Source organism: Dendropsophus ebraccatus, chromosome 9 (genome assembly GCF_027789765.1).
Source record: "Dendropsophus ebraccatus isolate aDenEbr1 chromosome 9, aDenEbr1.pat, whole genome shotgun sequence".
Lineage (NCBI taxonomy): Eukaryota > Metazoa > Chordata > Amphibia > Anura > Hylidae > Dendropsophus > Dendropsophus ebraccatus.
In genome coordinates, this window is record NC_091462.1 from 31,426,582 (window position 1) to 31,448,382 (window position 21,801).

At 40.5% G+C, this 21,801-nt stretch overlaps 1 protein-coding gene and 1 long non-coding RNA gene across 3 annotated transcripts in view; one reads left to right on the forward strand and one right to left on the reverse strand.

Moving 5' to 3' along the window:
* The first annotated feature begins 331 nt into the window (after positions 1-331).
* On the forward strand, positions 332-11,968 carry LOC138800824 (uncharacterized). The gene is made up of 3 exons (XR_011364530.1): positions 332-512; positions 7,300-7,452; positions 10,962-11,968. It is a non-coding gene; the product is annotated as an uncharacterized lncRNA (long non-coding RNA).
* The window catches only part of LOC138800823 (sodium channel protein type 2 subunit alpha-like), a 153,672-nt gene continuing 137,921 nt past the window's right edge, over positions 6,051-21,801 (reverse strand). For both annotated transcript variants that reach the window (XM_069982876.1, XM_069982874.1), the window contains 10 exons: positions 19,908-20,043; positions 18,793-18,947; positions 17,498-17,671; positions 17,156-17,278; positions 14,739-15,020; positions 13,572-13,625; positions 12,633-12,770; positions 11,894-11,998; positions 10,086-10,356; positions 6,051-9,035 (listed from right to left, as the gene is read on the reverse strand). In XM_069982876.1, the coding sequence (XP_069838977.1) occupies positions 7,858-9,035; positions 10,086-10,356; positions 11,894-11,998; positions 12,633-12,770; positions 13,572-13,625; positions 14,739-15,020; positions 17,156-17,278; positions 17,498-17,671; positions 18,793-18,947; positions 19,908-20,043 (2,616 nt within the window). In that variant the 3' untranslated portion in view covers positions 6,051-7,857. The remainder of the gene's footprint in view (positions 9,036-10,085; positions 10,357-11,893; positions 11,999-12,632; positions 12,771-13,571; positions 13,626-14,738; positions 15,021-17,155; positions 17,279-17,497; positions 17,672-18,792; positions 18,948-19,907; positions 20,044-21,801) is intronic.

Genomic DNA, 21,801 nt, shown 5'->3' on the forward strand with positions numbered 1-21,801 from the left:
AATAGGAAGTGATGCTACAAAAGGTCACAGTACAGCCCAGGCCTATAGCATGAGCGGAAGGATAACCGGAGAACAGTCCCTGTCCAACTGCAGTGACAACCGAGGCTGGACTCCTTTATAGACACAATGAGGGAGATTGATCAAACATGGTGTAAAGTGAAACTGGCTCAGTTGCCCCTAGCAACCAATCAGATTCCACTTTTCATTCCTCACAGACTCTTTGGAAAATGAAAGGTGGAATCTGATTGGTTGCTAGGGGCAACTGAGCCAGTTTCACTTTACACCATGTTTGATAAATCTCCCCCATTAATAGGCCTAATTGGAGCCATTGAGGAAGGATGTCTGCTAATAGGAAAATATATACAGTAGATAAAAACAATGAACCACTAAGGAGAGCCTTAAAGGTGTTATTTAGCCTTACTAAACTGATGGCCTATCACCTAGCACCCTGCACCCCCAACAGATCAGTTTGCTTGTGCGTATACCTACAATTGCTGTATTAGTGATGCAAGGTACTGTTCACTTGGGCAACTTTGTTATACCACCACTACTAACAGTATAGCAGCATAGTATGGAAGGACAAGTAGAAGAGACTTCAGCTCTGGCCCAATCGTCATCACCCCCTCAAATAATTAGGGTGATGCCCCTCATCTGATATCGAAGGATAGGCTATAAATTTGTAAGGGTGAATAACTCCCCTTTAAGGTATGATCTACTTGATGGTCAGACAGTATAGCCTTATAGGAACCTAAAATGTAAATCCGGCACTGACAGCACTGGTAGCATTTGGTGGAGAACAAATAATGATCTGAGACTGCTTTGCTTGGATTGGGCTTTCAGTTCCATTGAAGGTATATTCTAATTGGAGATGAGCGCAATTTGAGCATGCTCAAGTCCGCTCATTAGGTATTTGAATACCGGTGGCTGAAGAAGTTGGATGTAGCCCTAAGGAGTCTGGACTGCATCCATGCAACTTCTTCAGGACCTCTGTTGTGGAGAACAGAGGGGAGGTACCAGCCAAACCACAAACCCCACACAATCATACACTTATTCCCTATCCTGGGAAAGAGGAAATGGGTTATCCAGCATTAGAAAAAACATGTCTACTTTCTTCCAGAGACAGCACCACTCTTGTCTCAGGTGTGATTTGCAATTAAGCTCCATTCACTTGGTTGCAAAACCTGCACCCAAACCGGAGGCAAGAGTGGTGCTGTCTCTGGAAGAAAGTGGTCATGTTTTATAACCCCTTTAATAGTTGGAATATTCCCCAAGTTATTCATTCTATCAAGGATTCCAATGTATCAGCACACATATCTATGGGTGCCATATTACTAATACGTATCTCAATCTTGCTCTTAACCCTGCACCATGCCTGAGCAATACATTTCTTTATTCTGTGAACTGCAAAGCTCTTTTTTGTGGAGTATCTTTAAGGTTCTAACCCCTTTTGTTTCCTGAATAGTCTACTTGCTACCTACCATGGTCTTTTTCTTGTTCCCCTTGATGACTGAACTCTATTTGCCCTCAATGACTAAACTCCAGGTGCCAAGTCCTCTGTCTGTACATCTATGCCTTCTGTCTACTTCTAAGGTACCATGCCTAGATACTTTATACTGTACTTCAGATGTTGCTTCTAGGGACTACATCAGGGTTAGTGACTTGGGGATTCCTTGTAAGTTCTCACTAGGGATGAGTGAACTGGGTTCGGGTTCAAGTCCATCCGAACCCAAACTTTCGGCATTTGATTAACGGTGACTGCTGAACTTAGATAAAGCTCTAAGGTTGTCTGGAAAACATGGATACAGCCAATGACTATATCCATGTTTTCCACATAGCCTTAGGGCTTTATCCAACTTCAGCAGCCACTGCTAATCAAATGCCGAAAGTTCGGGTTCGGATGGACTCGAGCATGCTCCAGGTTCGCTCATCTCTAGTCCACACCCTTTGAGGAAGTTAAAGAAGTCTGGTGATTTGACAAATTTCACAGCCGTCAGGGGCAGGGGGAACATTATAAACAATATGCACCTTGGGGATGTTTAGCCGTCCAATAAACAATCATCACTTACCTCTCCCTGTGCCCGCGGAGCGTTGCTTTAAAGGCTCCGGGATCCCTGTCAGAAGGCATTTTCCCCCCAGTTCTGATGATGTCACAACATCACGGAAATGCCCATCCCCGGCTGATAGATTGCACACTCAGCCAATCAGTGACTGCAGCAGCGTCCTGCCCCAGTCACTGACTGGCTGAGTGGTCATTCCATCAACTGGCTATGGAGGAGATCCCGGAGCCTGGCGGCAGTCCCGGAGTGGCAATCCAGTGCTGGAGAGGTGTGGGGAGAGGTGAGTTGGGATTGTTTGGTATGTTCCCCCCCCTGCGGGATGAAAACTATTTTAAATAGTTGAACTTTTCCTTTAAGGGTAAAGATTGATATGCTCCCTTAGACTCCATTCCCTGACCTAGCCCTGTGTCAAACCTAACCCTGAAAGTGACCCAGCGGATTCATTGCCACTACCAGGTACAACATGTGTCTTTATAAAAAAAAATATGAATGTAGTAGCTGGATATACAGTGGTACCTTGGTTCTCGAACTTAATTGGTTCCGGAAGGCAGTTTGTGAACCAAGCAGTTTGAAAACCGAGCAGTGTCTTCCCATAGGAAATAATGTAAATGTGATTAATTGGTTCCAGCAGCCACCAATAATTACCTACAATCCTCATTTATTACACTGATAAGTGCTCAGTATAATCACTACAGTACAGTACAGAACAGCACTATACTGTACAGGACATTAAACATAAGAAATGTTCATCAGAACCAGCAATTATAGTACAGTAGTCACCAACTCCTCACCCATCCTTTACTGTATAGCGTCCCCCCCATCCAAGCACTGTAATGTATGGGAGATGGTGGTGCACTGCCTGTACTACTACTGCACTGCACTGTACAGTGCGTCTTTCTACTGTATTTGACAGATATTGCAACTCCTTACCGAGGAAAGAACGAAGCATCGTTCTTAAATGCGTCTAAGAGTTGCAATATCTATCAAATACAGTAGAAAGACGCACTGTGCTCAAACCATCACCACCAGTCCGTATCATCTATTCTGTTTATTGCACACTGGACCCCTTTGAAGCACTCCCATACCGGCAGCAACCTAGGGAGTAGCGCCCCGTCAAGGGTGAACGCCCAGCCACATTGGGGGAGAGAATTAGACATCAAGCACATCTCTCTGAGTTTTACAACACTCTCGGGCAGGGGAAGCTTTACATCTATTTATACACTCCCCGTAACCTGCGACCACAGAGACTACAAATACAGAATCTTCGGACTGGTGAGAGGTGTACTGCCACCACTTTTCTCTATTATCTTAAGTGTATCACCTTTGCAAAATACGGGAATAGTTACTACTAATTGACATCCCAAACTGACAAATAGAGAAATGACTATTTACTCAATACAAGCACAGTGATTACAAACATTGCAACCTGCAAAAGCCCTGCAAAGTCACATATGGACATAATTCTACTGGTTTCATGAAATATACAACACAAGGATATGTTTCAAGCCACATATATATATTTTTTATGATATGATATTTTTATGCCAGGAATTCTTCCATATTTTTTTTATATATCCATATGATCAATTTATGAACCATAATATAGGGACACACATCGATATATATATACCTATGGATACATATGTCCTTCTGAATTTTGCTACAGTTATATATTTTAATTGTGTCCTTATTTCATTTCTACTTTGATTTTATGAATATAAAAAGTGTTTACTTCTATATACTACTTTGACTCTTATATGAATTACAATATTAACCTTAATCATCTATGCTATACTAATTTAGATGTTTTAAAGGGGGTTATGCTAGAGAGCCTACTATTACTACTATGTTTTGAAGGGAAACACCTTTCTTCCTCAGATCCATCAGTTTAACCTGATGAAAAAGGGAATTTTCCTTCGAAACATGTCCAAAAACCTTACAGAAACGGCAGTATAATTATATTTTCTGCTCTTTTTTATTAGGCTGTTTTCTATGATTTACTCTTTGAAGGAAAGGACTGAGGACTACCTTATCATTTTCTCAGACTTTTCAGTGAATGATTGTTACAGTTTAGTCGCAAAGACTACTTCTGTATAATGAGAAAACACACATACACGTGCACCGGATAACCACATAGAGTGCTTTTATTTTCAACCTGCAATATAATTCAGATCCATTAGTGAAATCGCCATGGCTTTCCACACACAGAGCCCTCAACTAATACTTTTTTAAAATTTATATACAAAATGCAAGATATATATTTATATATATTTATTTTATTTATACTATTTTATAAAGAGTATGTTGGAATACATTTCCTTTATATTTGGCTATGCATCATGTAGGATCAAGTTAAAGATTACAAAAATGTGTATTACCTGCAGGTTACATCCTCGTGTGATCTAAGGTTCTAATAACAGATTTCAAATATGGCTTTCTACTATATTAGTATTATACACAGAGACGTGAAGGCAAATATAAATAGGAACTTTTAATAGGCTGTGTCTTAATAAAGGGGTAATATGTGACTAATAAGAAAGAATTTTATTTCCCTCGAAAAACGTCGCCAATCTCCATTAGGGGCTCTTCCCCCTTATTAGGGCATATTGCTATTAAAGAGGTTATCCAAGCTTAGGAAAACATGGCTGCTTCCTTCCACAAACAGCGCCACCCTTGTCCTCAGTGTGGGTGTGGGTTTTGCAGCTCAGTTCCATTGAAGTAAATAAAGCTAAATTTTAATACTACACACAACCTGAGGACAGGGGTGTTGCTGTTTTTGCAAGAAAGTAGCTTTGTTTTTTACGTTTAAAGGGTTATCCCCATGTTGATGAGTTATACCTTATACACAGTAACTAAGAGTTCACAGGGGGTCTGAGCACTGGGGTCCCTGGTGATCTTGACAACAAAAAGCCCAAACCAGAATGGTGGGCTACGCATGCACACTGCAACCCCATTCATTCTCCAAAAGCTGCATTTGTCTATCTGCAGCACCTCCTTAGAGAAGAATGGAGAGGCGCCATTGATAAGTGGCTCACCACTCCATCCAGTGGGAATTATGGGGGTCCCAGTGGTCAGACCTCCTGTAATCTCTTAGTTATGCTCTATTCCATGGATACTCTGGATAGAACATAATTAGTCAAGATGGAAATACCCTTTTAAATATGGCTGACCTGCAATACTAGACAAAGCCCAGGGGAAAAAAAAGTGGCACGGTTTCTTAGGTTTCTTAGAATAAATGGATATTTATCTCATACAACCCCTTTAAGTTACACTGAATTGGCAAAACAGAGGAAAGCAGTGGCGTAATGCTGTAAATGCCAAGCAGATGCCAACATTGTCTAACTTCTATTTACAAAATGATAACACCACTGTCCTTATTGTACTAAGTTTCACACAGGCCCAGACCCGTAATAGGTGACAGCTGAAAATGAATAGACTTAAAAAAAAGGTACAAAAATAAAGTACATAAATAAATTATTGAATAAATATAATAATAATAATAATAATAATAATAATAATAAAAGGTTTTCTAAAACATGAATGCCCTATAATATAATCTTATTGCCAAGTAAGAATCTTTAAAGAGCATCTTTCTAAAGGAAAGAAATATATCAAACATAAGAAATGTTCACATTCTGAAGAGTCTACGGCTCGGTTCACATGTAGTACTTTGATCAGCATTTTTAGCCAAAACCAGGAACCGGTCTAAAAGACACAAAAAGGTAGAAAAAAATTCCATTATAGTTTTTATTGTGTCAGTTTCCCCTGCTGATTTTGAATAAAAATACTAAGTGTGAACCCAATCTTAGCGTCTGCTCACAAAGCATTCAGTTGGCTATACTCAAGAGCATGGGTCTCCAAACTGCAGCCCTCCAGCTGTTGCAAAACTACATTTCCCATCACGCCTGGACAGCTAAATCCAAAGCTTTAGCTGTCCAGGCATGATGGGAGTTGTAGTTTTGCAACAGCTAGAGGGCCGCAGTTTGGAGGCCCATGCTCAAGAGTGTCCTTTGGCATATGTGGCTGGTATACAGTAGTGGCATACCTGAAAATGACACAGTTACACAGTATGGTTGTATAAATGTCCATCGATTTCAACCAAGGAGGGGAGAAACTGTAGTTAACTAAACTTACAACAGTAAAGAAGAAAATATACTATGATGTACTTGGTTTTACGATAGCCACTAGAAATAACCCAATCTTGAGCACGCTCGGGTGGCTGAAGTAGTTGGATGCAGTGCTAGGGAGTCCTGGAAAACACGGATACATCCTATGGCCTATGGCTGTGTCCATATTTTTCAGGTTGCCGTAGGGCTGCTTTCAACTTGTATCATTGGTAATTTAATGGTGCACAGTGCTAAGCATGCTCGCGATTGGCTCATCTATAATAGTCACTTTGTACATGTATAACTCTGGGACATTTGGGGGCACTCTTCATATGCCAAATAAATAGCCTGAACACAATGTGGACAGTGGCCAAAACACCATCACCACGCCATAAAAGGACTATGAAAAGACCTCAGATTTGTGTTTGTGGGCTCCAAGGAGACAATGATTAGACCATATTTGTTAAAGGGTACCTGTCATTGGGTTCACTCACCGGATCAGCGTGCAGTTGGCGTGAATGAGTAAACTTAACGACAGGTACCCTTTAAATAAATTCACTTAAAAAGGGTAGGTAATGGTTCTCCTTTGGGAGAGCACCATAAAGGTGTGAGGAGATTTATGAGTCATTTATACTGCACTGAGAATTCTGGGAAGAAGCATATGCAAAGCAGCTCTCCGGTGCCTCTAAATGTGGCTGCTTTGCATATCCATCTTCCCAAAACAGCTCAAATGACTGGTTTGATTTTTTTGCCTATTTGAAAGTCAAGTTTCAGGAGTCAAGTGCAAACTACACCTACTACTTTCTCCACTGCAGTCATAGAAAATGTGGGTCTTCATGTTCATCCACCATACAGTAAGTAGTTTCTCCATGAAAGCTATAGAATAAGCTAAACCCATAGACTAGAGTTGACTTCCGAGTTGTATTCACCATTGGTAAAGGAGCAAAAACCTAGCAAGACCTCCAGTGAGCAACTAATTTTTGATTAACATAATCTAAGAAGTAGAAAATTTGAGTGAAGAGAGTTGACTTTTAGAAAATGTTACTGCGGCTGTTCAAAAATTCTAATTCCCTGTTATATATATATTATAAGCGTGTTCAGTGATTTTTTTTTTTACTTTTTGTTCCTTTGTACAGAAGAGCACTTTACAGAAATGTGTAGAACGTGTTCAAGCTGAAGGACCGAAAACCATTTGTGACGTCGGAGGCACATTAACATAGTTGAACATTGGACATCAACCGGTAAAAAATAGATTCGGTAGCTTCGATGGATAGTGTTGGTGTTGGATAGTAAGTATCCATTTTCACAAGTTGAACCCATCATTTTTTTTTACATCTGATAAATGCATCCAATGATCTAGTGAGTACTGGTCACATGACATTGTAAGAAGAGCAGCAGAAGTCACTGTGATTGTCCAGCAGAGTATATAGACACCTAAGCCCAAAGACCCTTAGAGTAAGTGGATAATTTGCATCAAAAAGTTCATAAACTGAATACAAAAATGAGCCTCCAAAAGTTTTTCTTATAGATCTTTTGTAGATTCCAGAGAAAGCTTCATTTCCATATAGTATTATAGGCACTAAACTTACATCATACATATAATAGACAATTTGGCATAGATCTCCAAGCAAACACCTGTGGACCTTTTTAGTCTATGACCTTTATAAATGGTGCATCACACATTCGACGTGAATTTATTTTGCATGACTTTTTCTCCCTTTACCATCTTCTTCCTTTTCAGCGTTGTCTTTTTCATTTGTCTTTTCGATACTGTCGTAGGAAGGGGGTGACATAGTTGAGCTGGACATGTCTGAATCAAGGGTGTTCGAATTTTCAGCATATTTTAAAGAACTTTGCTCACTTTTAGCCTTCATACTAGAACGTTTGTTCTTATTCTTTTTGGGCACCGTCGAACCACATGCGGCTTTTCTAGAGCGGTAACGCCTGTAGCAACGTTGGATGAGGACAGCTGATACCTCTTCTTGTTTACGTCTTAAGGTAGTTGTTATAGGCTCATAAGGAGTCTTAGATGGGTTTGAGGCCATAAACCGATCCTCCATTGTTAGACGTAGAGAGTCCATAAACTCCTCCCCACCCAAAACACGGTTTGTGAAAGCAAACAGGATGTCAAGGCAGTGTATTCTGTCTCCATTTACCATGGGCAGATCCATCGCAATGAGCTGAATTTGGTTTGGTTTTGGTATTTGTAGAGGTGGGTCCAGTGCATCTGCAAAATCAAAAAGTTTATTGTATTCAATAAACTGTGTAGCCTTTGGGTCAAACTTTTCCCAGACCTCATAGAACCTGTCAAAGTCATCTTCTCCTAAGGGTTCAGCACTTTCTTCAGTGGCGACACTAAAATTTTCGAGAATGACAGCAATGTACATATTTACCACAATGAGGAATGAGATGATAATGTAGCTGACAAAAAATAAAATGGCAACTGATGAGTTACCACAATCACCTTTAACAGTACTTCCGGGGTGTGAAAAATCAGGGTCACAGTCGGGTTTTCCAGTCTTAAGATTTGGACCCAACAGTAGATCCCAACCTGCTGATGTTGTGATCATGAACAAGCAAAGCATACTGTTGCCAAATGTCCTAAAGTTAAAGATGTCATCGATGCCACCACCATTCTTCACAAAGGCAAAATTGGACATTCCAAAGATGGCGTAAATGAACATGACTAGAAAGAGCAGAAGACCAATATTGAATAAAGCAGGAAGTGACATCATCAGAGCGAAAAGCAGAGTACGGATTCCCTTTGCTCCTTTAATAAGACGCAAAATTCTTCCAATCCTTGCAAGTCTTATGACTCGGAATAATGTTGGTGAAACAAAATATCTTTCTATGATGTTTGCCAGACACATACCTGTATGGAACAGTAAAGCATACAATATGTTACATTTTATGGATGCACACTGTAAAGCTCATTGCAAATCATACAATTTGATTTGGATGTATACAGGAGCAGGGGCTCTTGTTAAAAGACAGACATCCCTGGTCCTGTATGTACTAAGCATGGAGGCACTTGCCCGATACCTTAGCTAGGCCAAGAGCTGTAGACACTTTATGCCTTATCGCTTAGTACTGGAGCAGGGAGGGACTCCTATCTTTGACAGGACACAATGCTCTTGTATTGATTTGGGGGAAGGAACAAAAAACTTTTTCTTGTAAAAATCTGAACAAATTTAAAGTGAATGTACCAACAGGTACATTGCTGTAAGATTTTCAAATTAATACAATGGTGCCACTGTGGGGATGCCACTGCCGTAATCCTACTTTTGAACTGCGACCCGGTTCCCATGCACGGCACAGTTTTTTCCCCAGGCCTGAAGCACTGGAGGGGGCCCTGTCAACCCCCAGGCAGACGAAACCCCCTCCCCTCTGTAACGTGGCTCCTCTAGAATCAATGGAGCCGCGTCACAGAAGGGAGGGGTTTCATCACCGTGGGGGCGGGTGGGCCCAACTCCAGTGCTTCAGGCTGGGCCGGTGCCCGGGAATAGACTTGGTTCAAAAAAGGGACAGATGCACCAGCATCCTCACGCCGGCGCCAGCCTATTGATGTAAAAATCTGAAAGCGATATACCTCCTGGTACATTCGCTTTAATTAGTTCCAAATTGATTCCCTCATCACTATTCCCTATGAAGAAATGTTGATCATTTATATGGAAAAAAAAATTACATATTTGGGAAGATTTATCAAACATGGTGTAAAGTGAAACTGGCTCAGTTGCCCCTAGCAACCAATCAGATTCCACCTTATATTTTCCAAAGAGTCTGTGAGGAATGAAAAGTGGAATCTGGTTGGTTGCTAGGGACAACTGATCCAGTTTCACTTTACACCATATTTGATAAATCTCCCCCAATATGTATTGCAAATGTACTAAATTTGGTCAATCGACCCAAACCACGGTCTTACCTACAATGGAGAGTATGACCACAACCAAGTCAAATATATTCCATCCATTGGTAAAATAATAATGGCGCAAGGAGAAGAGTTTGAGAAGGAATTCACCAGTAAAGATTACAATGAAGACCATATTGATCCAGTACAAGTTTTCCTCTTTTTCTTTACTCTGGTCATCAGTTTCGATCATCATTGTCACCATGTTAAGGAATATGAGACACATGACGATGATATCAAATATTTGGTTTGTGACTATGTCAAAAGCAAATGCCTGTAAAACATTCTGTGGAGACAAGATATTGGTTATCACTATAAATATATTTATTAGTAATCAACATAGTAGACCTAAAGAATGACTGTTTAAGACCAGACAAAGGGTCATTCAGATGCCCGCCCCTAAATATGTAGTTAAAGGGGTTTTTCAAGCAAAGTAGACAGCTTATCAGACACTGATGCCAACACTCCCACTGACTAGTTGTTCTGCGCCCACACTACATAGTGAATGGGGCTGGAAGCGGTTGTCTCTGTTCATTTTGTAGTGGTGGTGACTTGTAGCTGCAGCTAAGCTCCCATTGAAGAGAATGGAAGGAACTGGGTCCACCTACTATACAGTGATTTGAGACAACTGCTTCCAGTCCCATTCACTGTGTAGTACAGGCACTGAGCAACTTATCGGTGTGGGTGGCAAATGTTGGCACCAAACTGATCAGTCCATTTTTCCTGGAAAAGGTTTTTAACACCCACATGGCCAAGTAGCGTGCCCAATGTAGTTTACCAGAATTTCTTTTGAATGTGCTTTATTCAAACACATCATTTTTATTGGTCAACTGTAAGATTTTATTCTTTATTTACCCAGCCTTGTTTATCCCTTCTTTATTTTCCCGCCAGCTTGTCATAATGAACCCAGGATTTCCACAGGGACCTTCCAGGCAGCTGAAGATCAGGTTACCATGTATGTGCCTCACACCGGCTAAGTTCCAAGCCCGAGCCCTGTTTTAAGTAATAAGGCTCATTGATGCAACTTAATGCGATGTGAGCTATAACCACAGTGCCACAATCTTTTGGCATCAGCAGCAACTGCATGGGAAATAGCTGCATCATGACAGGTCCCCATTAAGAAGAAATGGAGCCCATGTTAGACCATTGAGTAGAGGGTGAATGAAAAGGGTCCTCAGAGGGGTCACTTGGAAAAAAAGACATATCTGCAGAGACTGGGAAGTCTAATAGACAATCACAGAGAAGCCAGTGGTGTGTCTTCCCCAGAGTATCAGTTAAGCTGCAACATATTTTTTTTGTATAAGAACCAGTTGCCCCACAGCCAAGAGACTCAGACTATGAGAGAATACATGGTATGATTGAATGATGGCCAGAAAAGGTGTCTATAGGTAACCACACCAGTGATTCACTGCTACAGACCAATGGTCTGTAGAAGTCTGCCCTCTGCAAGTAAAGATACTTGCAGAAGGCAAGTATCTTTAGAAATAGGGAGATGTTACCCTGTTAACTATGGCCTCAGTCTTAAAGAGGTACACTCTATTGAAGCTCAAATGTTGTTGGTGTGTATGCTACATGCATTCAGCTGGAACCATCCAGGTTAATTCTGGAAAGTGTTCCATAGTTTTTTGGCATGTTGCCCACCTACACTGATAAAAACCAACAAGATGTGACCCTTTAATCAAGACTGTAACTATTAAAGGGTCATTCCTCTTGGTGACATTAGTAAATATTTACGGTTGGCATCAAAAAGCATCTGTGACATTCTAGCAGGGTGTAGTAGCCCATTTATTCTAAAGTAGTTTCACTGAAATTTGACATCTAACCTTAGGTCGTGGGATTGGCTTTTGGGGTTTCTTGGATCCAAGTTTCTTCATTGCATTGTAGTATTTCTTCTGCTCCTCTGTCATAAAGATATCTTGTCCTCCTAAGTAAAATAATAAATCAATATAAATCGAAATGTAAATGTAGTTCTCCCACTTTTCTAAAGGTCTCTAATAAGTGGAAAACATTTTGGGATTCTTTTCACTTTCTATGGCAATCCTTGTTTCTGTTGCAATTTTTACTTCTTTATTTGTTTTTTACACAATTTATTCTTCTAGTGGTTAAAATTAGATCTAGAAGGTCCCCCCCCCTCCCTTGTTGGTTCCTGAAGTAGTTGTGAAAGGTAATTGTCTTTTCCTATTTACGCAAGCCTGCATTCTTTGCTGAAGCTGCTGGTTTCTGCTTTTCAGTTGTATATCGGGGTAGTTAAAAGGAATCTGTCACTAGGTTTATGCTGCCTTAAATGAGGGCAGCATAAACTAGTGACAGAAATGCTGAACAGATTGGTATATTACTTACATCATTTTGTTCAGTCGTTCTCCTAATATGCAGAAGAATAGGATTCTCTGCCCCCCCCCCCCGCCTGCCCTCCAGCTGCTGATTGACAGTTAACTGCCTATACACAGCATTGATAGATAATTGCCAATCAGAACAACTCAAAAACGCAAAAACAATAGCATGCCTTCAATTGTCTATGGACTATGATAAATACTTTACCACACTATAACAAGAAATACTTATCTTCTTTTTCTGCTGATTGAAGTTATCTATAATAACACCGATGAAGAGATTCAGGGTGAAGAAAGACCCGAATATTATGAAGACTACAAAGTATAAATACATGTAATAATTCTCCTCATATCTGGGTTGCTCATCTTTCTATGTGAAAAAAAAGGACATACAATTAAAATATAGTGTGTGATACTGAATATGGCACACAGCCCTACATAGATTCATACCAAGAAACACCAATTAAAGGGGTATTCTGGCAGCTCACATTTTATTTAGCTTATGATACTGTAAAAATAGAAAATAAGCCATACTTACCTACCCCAATCCCCCGCTGCTGCCATTTGGATAGTTCCTGTCCTTGCTGCCCTTGGCTGCTTTCTAGCTTCAGTTATATGGTGTCCCCCAAGAACTGATGACTCAGCTAATCACTGGCTAAGGTGGGTCACTGTGGAAAGGGATTGGCTAACCTGAGATTTCCCGCAGAGCAGCAGGAATCGGGAGGCATTGCAATGGCATTCAGAAAAGTTTCCTCTTTATATCAGGAACTGTACAGTACTGACAGTATGAAGGCAATACCACGGCCTTATAGGAGCTGGTTGGTATATGTCTGACAGCAAGCTTGTTGACTGTCTCCAATGAAAATGAGCAGAACTATGAATGTAGCTCTGAAGTAAAATACATGATGTAGCTCAGACTCAATACAAAAAAATATATATATATTTTTTTTACTAACCTCTAAAATTAGATTAAAAGCCTATCACATTTCTGTCACTGTTATACAGTATCAGTAGAAAAGGACACAAAAGGGTTTACTATAGACTGATTATCCTAGTAAATTTTCCCCCTAAGTATTTATCCAATATATTCTCGAGCTTCCTTATAACTAATTAGATGAAATCATGTTGCCATTTATTTAAAGCACGAACCTTTAAAAAAATGAATACTCACTGCTCTGGCGTCAACAGCTGCATACATAATAGGCGTCCATCCTTTAAAAGTGGCCTTTGGGGAAAAAAAAAAGTTATTTTATGCAACCTAAACACTTTAAAGCGAATGTACCATGAGGTACATTGCTTTTTTTTTTTTTTTTTTTTACAATTGCAGATTAGCGCTGGTGCATTAATCCCAGTGGCGTGGTCCTTTTTTCTGAAACGCTGCCCGGTTCCCATGTTCGGCAACATTCTTTTGCTACAACCTAGCTCTATACACTGGCGCCGATCTGCTAATTTAAAAAAAAAAAAACAATGTATCTCCTGGTACATTTACTTTAATTTCTAAAAAGGTAATATTAGTTAAAGGGGTATTCCGCTCAAATATAACTTTTCATATGTTTCTGCCCATGGTGAGAATGTAGAAAAAAACGGCACTCACCAAATCGTTTTGCTCATTTATTGTAGTGCAGTATGCATCAGGTTACAGTAAGGATGTGTTTCGGCAAAGCATGGCCTTCATCCACAAAGCTTAGCTGATGAAGGCCATGCTTGGCCAATAAAGGTCCTAACTGTAACCTGATGCATACTGCACTACCATAAATGACCAAAACGATTTGCAGAGTGACGGGTTTTCTAAACATTCTTGGATATCTCCAGCTCGAGCACCACCGACCTCTGGAGTGCTATCCTTCCTAACCTACTAAGCTGCCCATGGTGAGACTAACAATTCTTTCCATACTTGTTATTATCTATTCAGTCTCCTACTCCCAGTTCTGATCTGCTACTTTCTGCTGAAGACACAGAAAACTGTGTGTGAGCTTTTTTCTCTGTCTCCCCCTTCTTCCCCCCTCCCTTTCAAGACGGCTGATGTAAACAAGTCCCTATCTGCAACTCTGTAGCAATTTTGTGAGGCTGGGAGGAATAATCACTGTGAGTTCATCAGCAACTTGTTTACATCAGTCATCTTGGAAGAGAGAAGGGAGGAATGTGCGACGGAGAGAACAGATCACACAGTTTTTTGTGTTTTTAGCAGAAAGCAGCAGCTTAGAACTGGGTGAAGGAGACTGAATAGATAATAACAAGTATAAAAGGAATTGTTAGTCTCACTACGGGCAGCGACATATCAAAAATTATGTTTGAGTGGAATAACCCTTTAAGTAAAGGGCAACAATATGCTACTTACCACTTGCAATAAAGCTAGGTATCCTGCTCCAACATTATCAAAATTCACTTTGACATTGTGCCATATAGCACTCTTGTTTGCCTCTTCTAGTTGCTGACATTCTGATTTATTATTAACTTCAGAGACAAGGAAATCTTCATCTGTTGAAGTATTAGTGCAGTGATAAAACCTTCCGGCGAAAAGGTTGACTCCCATTATGCTAAAAATCAACCAAAATATAAGGCAGACCAGCAGTACGTTCATGATGGATGGAATAGCCCCGACCAGTGCATTTACCACCACCTAAAAGATCAAGAAAAATAATATCATCAAGATAAATCTTGAATACCAAAATCCATAGGTTATACTATTTTTTTATGTATTTTCACACATGGCGGCTGTCGTAAGGCAGAAGGTTTACAATGGGGAAATGTTCCTACCATTAAAGCAGAATGTTCCTACTATTGCTTCTATAATATAACTCTTTATACTAAACTGTGCATATAGTGATTTTTCATATCAAGCATTTGCAATTTGTTTTACCTATAGAATGTTTTCCTTTGTGGCCCATCATTTAACCCTTTGAGGACCAGGCCCAAAATGACCCAGTGGAACGTGCAATTTTTGATCTTAGGGTTTTTCCCTCCTCCCCTTCTAAAAGCTCTAGCACTTTCAGTTTTCTATCTACAGGGCCATGTAAGTGCTTGTTTTTTACAGGAATAGTTGTACTGTGTAATGGCGTCTTTCATTTTGCCATAACATGTATGATGGAATTCCAAATATATTATTTATGAAGATATAAATTGGTGAAATCGTAAAAAAAGAATGCAATATGGTAACGTTTGGGGGGTTCCTGTGTCTACGTAATGAACTATATGGTAAAGGCGACATGATACTATTATTCTATAGGTCAGTCTGAACACAGCCATATGCAGGTTACACAGATTCCCTAATGTTATATATATTTTTTAATGAAATCCTTTTTTTTTTGGCAATTAATTATTAATAAAATGGGCCTATTGTGACTCTTATAACAGTTTTATTTTTTCACCTACGGGGCTGTATGGGGTGTCATTTTTTCCGCCATGATCTCTAGTTTTTATTAATACCATATTTGTGAAGATCGGACGTTTTGATCACTTCTTATAAAAATTTTTATATATAATGTAACATCAAAACGGTAATCCGCGCACTTTTTTCCCTCTTTTCGTGTACGCCGTTCGCAATGACGCTTTTTATATTTTAATAGATCGGACAATTACGCACGCTGCGGTATATTATATGTTTGTTTATTTATTTATTTTTATATGTTTTATTTATATAATGGGAAAGGGGGGTGATTTAAACTTTTATTTGGGGAGGGGCTTTGGGGTAGTGTATTGGTGTTTTTAACTTTTTTACACATTTCAAGTCCCTTTGGGGGACTCTTACATACATTAGTGTGATGCCTGTGCAGGCTCAGTGAACAGATCGCCGATCGGACAGCACGGAGGAAGGTAAGAGACCTCCAGTGGCCCGATACAGCATGACTGCTGGGGTCCCAATCGGTAAGTGACAGGGGACCCCCTTTGTCACTTACACTTAAACGCCGCGGCTGCGCTGCGATCGTGGCGTTTAAGGAGTTCATGACACGCTGCAGTGCGATTGCCTGCAGCCTGTTATTAGCGGTGAGGTGCCGGCTACTCACTACAGCCGGCCGCCACCTCCTATGAAGCGCGCTCCGCTCTGGAGCAAGGATCCGGGTCGTGACATGTCAGCCTCACTCAGCCAGTCAGCGCCCGGGGAACCAGGAACCGGAGTGGGGGACAGTGGACCCCTGAGCTGGAGCCGGGGAGGTAGGTGCGGTGTCCGACTAGGGTATCTGTGGCCAACCAGAGGAAATGCTCCTGGGGGCCCACCAATGAAGAACCAGTGATAAATGACATGTCAGTCAGTGTTAGTGCAGATTCTAAAGCAGGGGGGCCCAGCGGAAGATCCTCCGGTCCTCCGGTGCATGTTGTTCTGTTCAGCACACCTTCTCCCTGACTCTATTAATTAAATGCCTAACGCCGGACTTCCCCTTTAAATACTAATTCTAATTCAAGGGACGAAATATACAAAAATGTAAATAAAAAAATGTGATACGTTACTTACTACAAGAAACAATAAAAGTAGACCATGCACCCTCCGCTCTGCCGAGCAGGTTAAATGCTCAAGTCTCCCATTGATCAATGGGGTTTGGAAACAACAAAATAAATTTCTAGGGGCCAAAATCAGGCTCTACTGACCACATTTTCTAAGTACATATATTTGTTCTCCACTATATGTAGCAGTTTTTTTGTTGTTTTATATGGGTAGTCACTGGCGGTCTGCACCATCTCCTTGTCCTGTCAGATAATTAAGTAACAGCAATTTCTTGTAAATGAATTCAATGTATTTGTTTTATTATGCAAACTTACCCTCATGCCTTCAAAACGTGACAATGCCCTCAGAGGTCTCAAAGCCCTTAATGTTCTTAGTGACTTGATCGGCCCTAAGTCTGAGAATCCCAGCTCGTTGGCTATAAGGCTAACCAAGGATATCTGAGAAAGAGAGAACAATTAGGGTGTGATAGAATGTTTTTTCTCTGACATGGACACTTTAATGTTTTGTCTAGAAGGATGGGCATAATAGAATTAGGTACATAGGAATCTATTTCAGCATTATATACTATATACTATCCTGATAACATTTATATACTATTAAAATAAAATAAATATGAAAAAATTGCACATACATATAGAATAAAACCAAGATCTTACGTCTACTATCACAAAATCCAGGCAGCACCAAGCGTTGGTAAAATATGCTGCAAATCCATAGGCCACCCATTTCAGAAGCATCTCTGAGATAAAGATGTAAGTGAAGAGCTTGTCAGCGTATTCCAGCACTGTTTTGATTGTTCTACGGTTCTCTATGTAAATGTCTTCAAACGCCTGGGAATACAATTTATAAAGTATATAAGACCATATAATGGCAAATTTTTTTAAGAAACACAGAATGTAAAAAATAAACTAAATATAAAAAAAATACTATATAGAGTTAAAAAATAGCTAAAAAGTTAAAGGGGTACTCCAGCAAAAAGCTTCCCAGTAATTGAAAAACATTACAAAGTTATATAACTTTGTAATATGCTTCAATCACCTATCTGCTCTCCTTCTCTATCTTTTCCCCCCTCAATCCCCCCACCAGGAAGTGAAGTAAACTTATTCTTACCTAATGACTGTTGACCCCAGGCTGCTCTGTGGCAGCCATTTTGTGACAATGACATCTTCTAGAGGGAGGCGGGTCTAAGCCCTGTTAGGCCAGCCTCCCTTTGCTCAGCTCTGATTGGCTGAACAAGATGTAAGCCATCTAACAGTTTTACAGAGTCAGTTAGACATCAGAGGAGACAAAGTGCATCATAGGAAAGCCCAAACCAGGAAGTAAAGGAAAAATGAAGCTTCAGGGATCTGCAAACAGTAGGAAATTCAAACGGAGACAGACTACAGAGGGATGGTAAGTGGGAAAACTATGATTGATTTTCTTTTTTTTTTATCAGCGCTGGAGTACCCCTTTAAAGGTGAAATATAGGAAAAATGAAAGATGGAGATGAGCAAACTTGCTGAAAGTTCAGGTTTGCACAAACCAGAACGATTGGCATTTGAATCCTGCTGCCTGAAGAAGGTGGATGCAGCCCAGGAACTGCTCCAGGTTTTTGTGGGCTCTCAGGTGACAGAGACTCAGCGGGCTCCTCATCCATCCATTATGCATGATCACTTAAGACACCACTAACATACACAAACACACATTATTGACACAGACACTGACTGACACACACTGACTGACGCTGACACTTACTGACACAGACTGACTGACACTGACTGACATTGACACACAGCACTTACAGCTTAAAAACATTTGCATAATAAGGTCACAAAATGAGATAAAAAAAAAAAACTGTAGGCATCATAAACCTAAAACTTTTCATTTTGGAGTTTATGAAGCCGTACTACAGAATTATGATGAAATAAGCACGATTAGGCTCTCTGACTAAAATGAGAAGTATTGTGCTCACCAGGGCACCGCTGCTAAGTAGGATCATGAGGATTATAAATGACTCAAACCAGCTGTGTTCAACAATAAGGTAGCAGGTTTTTCTAAGATTCCACCACATTTTTCCTCTTCCCTCCTCAACATTTATTTGGCAGCATGGAAATGCCTTCACACAGCCTGAAGGGAATTAGAAGAAAGCATTGGGACAAAGGTAAAGGTTTAAGGATGAAAACAAACAATATGGATCCCAGTTGCAAAATTCAATGATTACATAAGTATATCGAAACATATTGCAGTGATTGGCTGCCACATTTTGACTGCATTACTCTAGTAAAGCTCTGTGAGTGCTACTGTATATGGATACTTTGGCCTATATCTTGGTCCAATTGTCTTGAACACAAAGTCACTCTCTCTCTACTTCTTCCTTACTTTAAAGGGGAACTACCAGCAGGTTAGATAAATAACGCACAGCGCACTGAGGAGGAAGGGGTGTTTCTTACCTCCCTCCTCGGCGCCATTCTCGTGCAGTTGTTAATATAATCCTGTGCCCGGTAAGGCCATTTGGAGCACTACCCCACCCCTGAGCAGTGATCCTCCCCGGCCGAACTACCCCTACTAATGATTCTCAGTGGAGCAAGCCAGCTGGGAAGCAGGCCTGATCGGTGCTCTGGGCGTGGTAACTGCGCCCCCCAGTGCGCCAAATGGCCTTACCGGACACAGGGTTACACTACAAATTTCACAGGAACAGTGCCAAGGATGAAGGTAAGAGACATACCTTCATCCTCAGCACCTGTGCGCAATAGGAAGCAATCAGCTGGTTAGTTTAAAATTCTGCAGCTGGCGGGGCAAATTTGATTACAAGTACGAACTTACATCTACTTGTTGTGATAATGTCATAACCCGGGGGGAAAAGGCCTGTCCCGGCTGATGGACTGGCCGGGTCATGACGTGACAGCGCGGGGGTCCCAAGGGCAATCCAGGACCTCACCATAGCCCAGAGAGAGGTAAGTGTGTACTTGTAATCAAATTCCCCCCTGCCGAATTTTAAAAATGGGCGGGCTTCTTCTTTAAGCCTTTGTATAAATGGAGGTTGACTCAAAAAGATATCATTCAACAACATTTGAATGTTGAGTATACCATCTGTAAAACATGGCTCCGGATCAAGAGCCTCCTCGTAGTCAAAGCCGTAGAGATCATCTTCTCTCTCCATGCCTGGTAGTCTGACCTCCACCGTGCTGCCCTCAGAGGAACTGGAACTAGAAGGTTTGTCCTTCTGCAATGACATTTGTCAATTTTATAAAGTTATATACCAATGCAGACGTAAAATTTTCTGCTTATTTGTGTTCCTATTCCGCGTTGAAATGCCACACTTCTACTTTATGCTCAATAGGATATTTTAACTTAGATCTGACTTCTCTAACCATTGCCTAATATTGGTGGGAGAAGCCACATTTGCTAATAGTATTTTGCATTACAGGGTTGAACATGTAATGCATGTATGGGTCTCTTCATATACAGTGCCTCTCTATTGTGGCTCATAGAGGGAATACCATTTAATATGAGCAACTCTTACACACATTTTTAGCATCTTTGCCCACCCACTGGTGACCACTAGAACAACATTTTAGCAACAAGTGTAGCAAAAACTTTGGATTTTTTCTCTCAACAGCACTTGACAAGTACAGTACTACAACTCATCCCTATTCATGCAGGGGGTTGTGTTGTAGTTGGGTACCTTAAAGTGTCCCTACCATTTAAATGCACTTCTATAGATTACAATGAAGCCAGTCTCCTGTAAGCAGATGGACTGAGCACCACTTTGGGGTTTGGAGGGCACTACTGTGTGTTACTTCCAGCTATAATTACAATCGGACAGAGTCTCAGCACCAAGACCCCGTCCATTTTAAACTTTTGATATGTCAGTGCAACATTTTAAAAGTCAATTTATATGACATTGTCGCTTAAAGGGGTATTCCACTGTTGTTACCTATTCAGTCTCCTTGTTATTCTATTCAGTTCCACGTGTTATTATCTATTCAGTCTCCTTCCCCTAGGTCTGAGATGCTGCTTTCTGCTGAAGACATAAAAAAGTGTGTGTGAGCTTTTATCTCCATCTCCAGTTGTAATCCTGGGAAAAATGATCACAGTGAATTCATCGGCAACTTGACCTCAGATTAACCCTCCCAGCATTACAAAGAAGCTACAATGTTGCAGATGTACAATGTTGCAGACTTGTTTATATCAGCCGTCTCAGAAGGGAGGGGGAGACTGAGAGAATAGCTTACATACAGGGTTTTTTTTGTGTGTTTTCAGCATAAAGCAGCTCAGAACTGGGGGAAGGAGACTGAATAGATAATAACAAGTATGGATGGAATTGTTAGTCTCACTATCAGCGGCAAAAATATGAAAAGTTTTTGTGGAATACCTCTTTAAAGCCTTTTTTGAAAAGTGGAAATTCAACCTCCTAGTAATATCAATAACATCAATTCATTGAAAACTCCTTTAGCAATTGTTTTTGTTAGTGCCAGTGCACATAAGGCGCCCCACCTAGACAACCATCTTTGTAAGGAGAGCAAGAACCCCATAACAATTGCCTATAGAGGGGGGCACTAGAGAGCAAGCTATTTTCCTTTTGGAGGACAGCTATACATACTTTTACCAGGAGCAATGCCTGGCTTATATATGACTTCCCATCCAAGCCTGGTGGTCTCCCCATGGAGACAAATTACAGTCTGACTGTACTGGACTTACTGTAGTAGAGGCAATAATTAGTGGTGAAGGACAAGGCCTAGCCCAATTTATTTATAAAACTTACCAGGTACCTTAATAGATCCTAAAAGTGTATACACAGCTTAGGTGAGAAATATAGTATAGACAAAAAGTATGATGTTCTGGTATATAAATATAACTAGAGAATAAGAGACTAAGAGAATAATGGATGCACTAAGATTTGAAAAAGTAAAGTACCAAGACAAAAATATGGAGCAAAAAGACTTTTGAGATGCTTATACACCTTATGCTAAAGCCGGCC